General features: G+C 43.0%; 1 protein-coding gene across 4 annotated transcripts in view; it reads right to left on the bottom strand.

The window, feature by feature from the left end:
• Positions 1 to 361: 361 nt before the first annotated feature.
• Positions 362 to 8,433, bottom strand: part of CNR2 (cannabinoid receptor 2) — a 28,712-nt gene continuing 20,640 nt past the window's right edge. For 3 of the 4 annotated variants that reach the window (XM_004327020.4, XM_033841343.2, XM_019938517.3), the window contains exon 2: positions 2,268 to 6,252. In XM_004327020.4, coding sequence (XP_004327068.1) covers positions 5,125 to 6,207 — 1,083 coding nt within the window. In that variant the 5' untranslated portion in view covers positions 6,208 to 6,252 and the 3' untranslated portion in view covers positions 2,268 to 5,124. Of the gene's footprint in view, positions 1,483 to 2,267; positions 6,253 to 8,433 lie in introns of those variants that run through there. The other variant, XR_012327032.1, reaches the window with a different exon arrangement.

Genomic DNA, 8,433 nt, shown 5'->3' with positions numbered 1-8,433 from the left:
TACATATCAGTGAGAACTGCTGCAGGTAAGAGTTGGAAGGAACTTTGGAGACCCTCGACACTATCCCCTTCTTTACCCTTACCATTTTATGGAAGAGGAAACTGAGACCCAGAGAGGGGATTGGAGTTGCCCAAGATCATGCAACTAGTTTGGATCAGAGGTGGGACCAGAACCCAGGTATCCAGATGCAGAATCTATGTCTCTCAAATGCTGCTTCTCTCTTGCACCCCAGGAGGTGCAAGAGAAACTGACAAAAGCTGTGTCGACAGAAGCAAGCACCTCCTCATTCTAGGAGTGATAAAGAAACACAGTGGCTGTTGCTGAATGAACAGTCATTTTCTTTATTTTCCTTTACTTCCTCTGCAAGATTATATTGTAATATTGTCCACAACAGCAAGCCCAGACACCTAACACAAGCAAACAAACAAAACAACAACAACAAAAACATTCGTACACATCTTGTAGTGATCAGGGTAATGGTCTTTGATGTTACAGAACTCATCTTGGGGGAGATAAAATAGGACACCATGACCTTCATTTCTCCTTAGCCTCATAATCAAAATGTGAATCTGTAGGGGCAGGTGAGAGGCATTGCAATAGGGTGGAAAAACTGGAAGTTGGGAAACCTAGGTTTCTTGCATTGGACGCCACCTTGTTGGGTCTCCTTGGGCAAGTCTTGTCCACTCTCTGGTCCCATTTCCTCATCTAAACAATGAGAGCAGTTCTCTGTGATACCTGAGGTCCCCTTTCTCCCTTGCTCTCCCCCTCCATAAACTCTAAGCAGAAATAGAGTGTGATTGTGAAAGGAGAGAGGAAGAAAGCGTGGAAGTGCATTTAATTCAATGATTTTTAAACTCTAGTTTAAAACTCTAGTTTTATTCATTAAACAGATGTTTACTGAGTATCAATTTATGCCAGGCACTTGGGCATTTTCTTTGCTGAAATGAGATAGGACCCCACCAATGAATAAAGAAAGGCATGCCCCAAATTTAAGGAGCCACATATCCATCTTTAAAAAATCATCCAATTTCTCTGCCTTACAAAAATTTGGGTTAAAATAAAATTCGATTTTCCAAAATGTAATCTAAAGCTTTTCAGAAGCAGCTCAGTTTTCAGAAGCAGCTCAGCCACAGATGTTGATCAGCCCCTTTAAGACTCTATGCTGGGTCTTCACGTAACGCTGGGAACTGAGAGATAAACATGGAGCTCATCTTGTGGGGGAAGACAAGCCAGTGACTCCCACTTAACACAATCCATGAGATGTGCTGTAAGAGAGGGTTGAAATTTGTCCTTGGGGGCTGTACTGGGTTGAAGCATGTCCCCCAAAACTTCATGTCTGCTTGAATCCTGTGAATGTTACCTTCTTTGGAAGTAGAGTCTTTGGAGATGTAATTTGTTAAATTAAGATGAGGTCATACTGGATTACAGTGTGCCTTAATCCAATGATTGGCGTCCTTAGAAGAAGACACCAAGAGAAAAGACCTAAATGTAAGATGGAAAACCATAAAACTCCTAGAAGAAAACATAGGCAGAACACTCTCTGACATAAATCGTAGCAATATTTTTTTGAATTTGTCTCCTAAGGCAAAGGAAATAAAAGCAAAAATAAATGGGATCTAATTAAACTTAAAAGCTTTTGCACAGCAAAGGAAACCATCAACAAAATGAAAAGAAAACCTACTGAATGGGAGAAAATATTTACAAATGATATGACTGATAAGGGGTTAATATCCAAAATATATAAACAGCTCATACAACTCAATATAAAAAAAGGAAAACAACCTGATTAAAAATGGTCAGAAGACCTAAATAGACATTTTTCCAGAGAAGACATACATATGGCCAACAGGCACATGAAAAGATGCTCAACATTGCTACTTATTAGAGAAATGCAAATCAAAACCACAATGAGATATCACCTCACACCAGTCAGGATGACCATCATCAAAAAGAACACAAACAACAAATATTGGCAAAGGATGTGGAGAGAAAGGAACCCTTGTACGCTGATGGTGAGAATGTAAATTGGTGCAGCCACTATGGAAAACAGTATGGAGGTTCCTCAGAAAACTAAAAATAGAGCTACCATATGATACAGCAATTCCACTCCTGGGCATATATCCAAAGAAAATGAAAACACTAATTCGAAAAGATACATGAATCCCAATGTTCATAGCAGCATTACTTATAACAGCCAAGAGATGGAAGCAATGTAAGTGCCCATCAAGGGATGAATGGATAAAGAGGATGTGATATATATATATATATATATATATATGAAATGGAATACTACTCAGTCATTAAAAAAGAATAAATTCCTGCCATGTACAACAATATGGATGGACCTGGAGGGTATTATGCTAAGTGAAATAAGTCAGACAGAGAAACACAAATAGTGTATGTTATCATTTATATGTGGGCTCTAAAAAAATAAAACAAATGAATGAACATAACAAAGCAAAAACAGACTCACAGATATAGAGAACAAACTAGTGGTTACCGGTGGGGAGAGAGAAGGGGGAGGGGCAAGATAGGGGTGGGTGTTAAGAGGTACAAACTACTATGCATAAAATAAATAAGCTACAAGGATATATTGTACATCACAGGGAATATAGCCAATATTTATAATAAGTAAATGGAGTATAATCTATAAAAACGTTGAATCACTATGTTGTTGTTGTTGTTTTTTTTGCGGTACGCGGGCCTCTCACTGTTGTGGCCTCTCCCGTTGCGGAACACAGGCTCCGGACGCGCAGGCTCAGCGGCCATGGCTCACGGGCCCAGCCGCTCTGCAGCATGTGGGATCTTCCCAGACCCGGGCACGAACCCGTGTCCCCTGCATCGGCAGGCGGACTCTCAACCACTGTGCCACCAGGGAAGTCCGAATCACTATGTTTTATACCTGAAACTAATATAACATTGTAACTCAGCTATACCTCAATTAAAAAAAAAGAAAGACACCTGGAGATAAAGGGTGGGGAAAGGCCGTGTGAAGACAGAGGCAGAGGTAGGAGTTATGTTGCCACAAGCCAAGGAACACCAGGAGCTGCCAGAAGTTGGAAAAAGCAAGGAAGGATCCTCCCCATGCAACTTTGGAGAGAGCATGGCCTTGCTGACACCTTGATTTTCTAGAGTCCAGACCTGTGAAAGAATAAACTTCTCTTGTTATAAGCCACTCAGTTTGTGGAAAACTGTTGCAGGAAGTTTAATACAGGGCATAAAATGAAGTATGTTGAGAAATAATGATGAGTTATTACCTTAAGTTTGCAGCAATCTGATATTACAAAAGTCTAATATTATTATTGGACCTATTAAGTCATATTATCACTTATACTTTATACATATTTATCACTTAGACTTATTATTATTGAAGTCATTATTATTTATAGGCTTATTTATTATTACTATCCTAATCGAGCAGAATTTGACTGAACTAGGCCAAGAGGTTAGTGGTAAAGAGGCTTAGGAGTCAAACAGAACTGGGTTGAAAACCCCAGCTTTGGGTACATGTTAGCAGTGTGACCTCAGGCAAGTGATTTTGCCTCTCAGAGATTTCCTCATCTGTAAAATAAGGATACCAAACCCTCTTCATCAGGTTACTGTGAAGACTAAGTGAGATCCCTCATTTAAAACCACATAGCCCAGAGCCTGGCACATAGTAAAACCTCAGTAAAAGCCAGTTGACTCTTATGACCAGAGCACACAGTAGTTATACCTTACCTAATGTTACCTCAGTTAATCTCTATCCCACGACCCTGACGATTTCCTTCATTGTACCACCAGTAATCATCTTCTTTCTTTTTTTATTGGCTCTCTTCCCACCAGAATGTAGAATGTGAGCCCCATCAGACAGGGGCAGAGTCTCCTTTATGGCTGGACACCCAGGACCTAGCACAAAGCCTGGCACATATTTGTGAGATGGGTGGATGAATGAACGAACAGTGAACACCTCGTCTTGTAAGTATTAAATGAAGACACGTTTAATCAATATCTTTCCTTTTACTCCATCTGTAGCTCCAAATAATTGCATTAGGATTCCTCTGCAGTCCTCCGCACCATCAACAGTTTCTCTTGCCTACTGCTTTAAGCCCCTTTGGTAGGAACCTAGCCTCCCTGATATGTAAGATATGGGTGTCCTGGGATCTCCAAAAGTATGGGGCTGAATCCTTGCTGGAGATGATGGACTGTGGGATGTCAGAACCACACCTGGCACGTAGTAAGGGAATTTCCCCCTCCTCCCACTTGCTCTGCTTATTATTCATTATAGGGCATGGGGGTGGAGGAGACAAAGGGGCTGAATTGAGGGATGACCGGGAACAATTCGGGGACTTACAAAATCCCTGTGAATATCTTCCTTTTTTTTGGAGTTGGGTTAGCCTGGGACACTGCCTGCTTCCAGTGGTACCATCAAATAGGTCTTCACAAAACCAATCTGCATCTCAAGCGATCCCAGTCTCCTCTGTATTCCCCACATACCTAGGAGGACACAATGGTTGTGAGTGGGGATTACCAGGGTGTTAGAGAGGGCCGGTACCGTAATGATAAGATGCCCTGAACTGGAGGCTTGTCAGTTATCTCTGCAAGAGGTGGATCCACATCCTAGGTCCTCATTGCATTGCAGTTCTTGGTCCTCTGTGGGAAAGGGTGACCTGCAGGTAGGGCCTTTCATAGCTCTAGAACCAAGGTGGACCCAACAATTAAACAGGAAGAAGGGCTAGCCAGCCATCCTGAGATCCCAGGAGAGTGATCCATTCTTCCCAGATTTCCTCCAGGCCCTTTACTGCTGAGGCTGAAGGCTCCGCTTGGCTCCCGTGGTCTCTAGAGAATGCAGGCACTAAGCCATCTTGTTGGGAAGGTTGTCCTGACCTGCAATGAGCCTGTCCCAGGCCTCCTGCCTCCTGCCCACCTTGCCGCCCCTCACAGGGTCTGGCTACCCAACAGACTGTGTGCAGACAGGTGTGGCCAGGTTACCCTCCAGGGGTCAGTGCCAACACTCAGTGAAAAGGGGTAAGTGTCCAGGCCTTTGGGGCTGGTTCAAGTAAGATGAGAGGATCAAAGACACTCTCCTCCAGGGATTGCAATGATTTCTGACTTGGCTTATTTAAAATTGTGAAAGTGACCTCATTAGTGATTAGAGCAGTACAGCTCTCTGGAATCTGGCCCTGGGGTGATTTTCACATCAGCCTCTGTCTCAGTCACTGAGGACCTCGGGAACTCTTCTTTTCCTTCAGGCCCGAGGCCCCTCAGGCACTTCCTCCAGTGGGCCAAGCGGTGGCGGGCAGAGGAGCGGATCTCCCCACTCCGCAGGGCGTAGATGATGGGGTTGACCATGGAGTTGACAAGGCAGAGCAAGGAGCAGAAGGCAAAGACCTCCTTGACCTGTTTGCTTAGAGTGGTGGCCAGGCTGTAGACCATGAGGGTCAGTACCGGGACCCAGCATATTAAGAGCACAGCCAGCAGCACCCCCAAGGTCTTGGCCAACCACACATCCAGCCTCATCCGGGCCATTCCGAGCACTTGCCTGTCCCGGTGCTCAGCCAAGCTGGTTACATGCTGACGGGCCTTCCAGAGGACATGTGCGTAGGTATAGATGATGCCAGAGAAGAGGACAGCAATGAACAGGAGCCAGCCCAGCAGATAGTCATTGGGGATCAGGGGGAAAAGCTCGGAGCAGGGCCTGGGACAGCAAGTCCATCCCATGAGAGGCAGAGAGGAAACCAATGCTGAGAGGACCCACATGATGCCCAGGGTCACCAGTGCCCTCCCACGGGTGAGTAGGGCTTTGTATGTAGGTGGGTAGTGCAGACAGAGGTAGCGGTCAATGGCGGTCAGCAGCAGGCTGCCTACGGAGGCCGTGAAGGTCATAGTCACGCTGCCAATCTTCAGCAGGAAGACAGCTTTGGAATCAAAGCCATGGAAGACGTGGAAATTTACAAAGTTGAAGGCAAAGACCGCACTGGCCAGAAAGTCAGCCCCAGCCAAGCTGCCAATGAACAGGTACGAGGGCTTCCTGCGGAGCCGGTGTGAGGACAGGATCAGGTAGAGCACCACCAGATTCTCCAGGGCGCTTAGTATGCCCAGAGAGGTGCACAGCACCGCGATAGCTATCTTTTGGGAACTGCTCAGGATCATGTAATCCTTCATGGGGTTGAAATCCAAGCCATCAGTGGAGCCATTGCCTGCCTGTATCTTCCCGCATATCTCCATGGGTTGGGTCCCTCGGCTTCTGCCGGGCTTACCAAGAAGCCTTTGCTGTAGTACAATGAGAAGAAGAAATGAGTTCTTTTTCAATCAGCGCAATAATGACCTCATACAATCACTGACTCTAACCAAACACTTTACCTGTGCGATGGATCATATGTTGAAACAGCGATTTATATTGGTTTCTCTCTATTTTACCCTTTCTTCATCCTAGTGGGGTGCTAGGTCTGTACTGGTTGCCTTAGGAGAGGCATGTGGGAATTCAAGAAGCAGAAGCGACCTGCAAACCATATGATCTCACTTACATGTGGAACTGAAAAAAAAACCCAACTAATTCGTAGATACAGAGAAGAGATTTGTGGTTGCCAGATGCAGGGGTTGGGGTCGGGGGGTGACATGGGTAAAGGTAGTCAAAGGTACAAGCTTCCAATTATAAAATAAGTAAGTCTTGGGAATGTACGTACAACATGGTGACTATAGTTACTAATATTGTATTTGAAAGTTGCTAAGAGAATAGATCTTAAAAGTTCTCATCATAAGAGAATAAATTTGCAGCTATGTGTGGTAACGAATGTTAATGACTCACTGTGGTGATCATTTCACAGTGTATACAAATATCAAATCATTATGTTGTATACCTGAAACTAGTATAATGTTACATGTCAATTATACCTCAATAAAATAAAATAAGAAATAAAATAAAAGTGACTGCCTTTTTTGGTCTTTTTTTAAAAAACCGGAAAACTACACCTAAGACTTCCCTTTGAAAGTAAGGAAATCTCCAAGGGTCAAAAACCGAGAGGAAATCAAAACCAAGAAGAAATGGAATCCAGAGTGATCTGGTGGAGGGTTTTTTGCATTGATGTTTTATTTTGTTTTGTTTGCCAGTTTTGGTAAGTAAGATGCTGAAGTTTTAACAACTGTTTAGGGATGGGAGACAAGACTTGGGTTTCACACCAGTAGATTTGCCAGATAAACTATAGGAGTCCAGATAAATTTGAATGTCAGATAATGAATCATTCTTAGTATAAGAATGTCCTAAATATTGAGAAAAACAAACAGGGCACCCAAATATTGTATGGGACATTATTAGAAAGCAAACTCTGAGTTTCTCTAGAAGGATATACTCTCGTATCCAGGTCACACAAGATTTCCACATATAAAGGCCCATGGAATGTGAGCTCACAATGCAAACTTACAAAATGCACAAGGAAACATGAACAAGAGTTAGCAGAAATGTCAGACAGTAGAATTAGACTTCCAAGAATTCATACAATTCTTGGGTTTATGTTATAGAATATGTTTATAAGCTTTTGTTTGTTTTTTTGTTTTGGCTGCACGGCATGTGGAATCTTAGTTCTGACCAGGGATTGAACCCACCCCCGCCCCCTGCATTGGAAGCACGGAGCCTTAACCACTGGACCGCCAGGGAAGTCCGAATATGTTTAATATGATTAAACAATAAGGTATCAAAACCATGATTACCTAATGAGAGACTAGGCAGAATTGAAAACGAATCAAGTAGAGTTTCTGGAAGTGAAAAATGAAGTCATTGAAAACAGTAACCCTTAAGGGTAGGTTAAAGAGCAGAAGAGACTAGCTGAAAAGCTTTGATCTAGAAGGTGGATCTGAAGAAACTTCTCAAAATGCAGCACAAGGAGATAGATGCGAAATATGAAAGAGAGGTTAAGAGACAGGAAGGATTGAAAGAGAAGGTTTAAAATATATCTAACTGGAGTTTCAGAAGGGAAGAATAAAATTGGTGGTGGGCATTGAGGAGGCCATATTCAAAGAGATGCTAGTGGAGAATTGCCCAGAATTCTCCTGGACATGACTCTTCAGATTCAGAAATCACAGTGAACTTCGAGCATAATTTTTTTTTTAAACTGAAGTATAGTTGATTTACAATGTTGTGTTAGTTTCAGGTGTTCAGCAAAGTGATTCAGTTTATATATATATATATATATATATATATACTTTTTCAGATTCTTTTCCATTATAGGTTATTACAAGATATTGAATATAGTTCCCTGTGCTATACAGTAGGACTTTGTTGTTTATCTATTTTATATATAGTTGTGTGTTGAACAGAATTTTAAAAACAAACCAATGGGAATTCCCTGGTTGTCCAGTGGTTAGGACTTGGCGATTGCACTGCCAGGGCCGGAGTTCGATTCCTGGTCGGGGAGCAAAGATCCCACAAGCCACACAGCAGGGCCAAAACCAAAACCA

Source organism: Tursiops truncatus, chromosome 1 (assembly GCF_011762595.2).
Source record: "Tursiops truncatus isolate mTurTru1 chromosome 1, mTurTru1.mat.Y, whole genome shotgun sequence".
Lineage (NCBI taxonomy): Eukaryota > Metazoa > Chordata > Mammalia > Artiodactyla > Delphinidae > Tursiops > Tursiops truncatus.
This window is presented reverse-complemented; position numbering and strand designations above follow the sequence as displayed.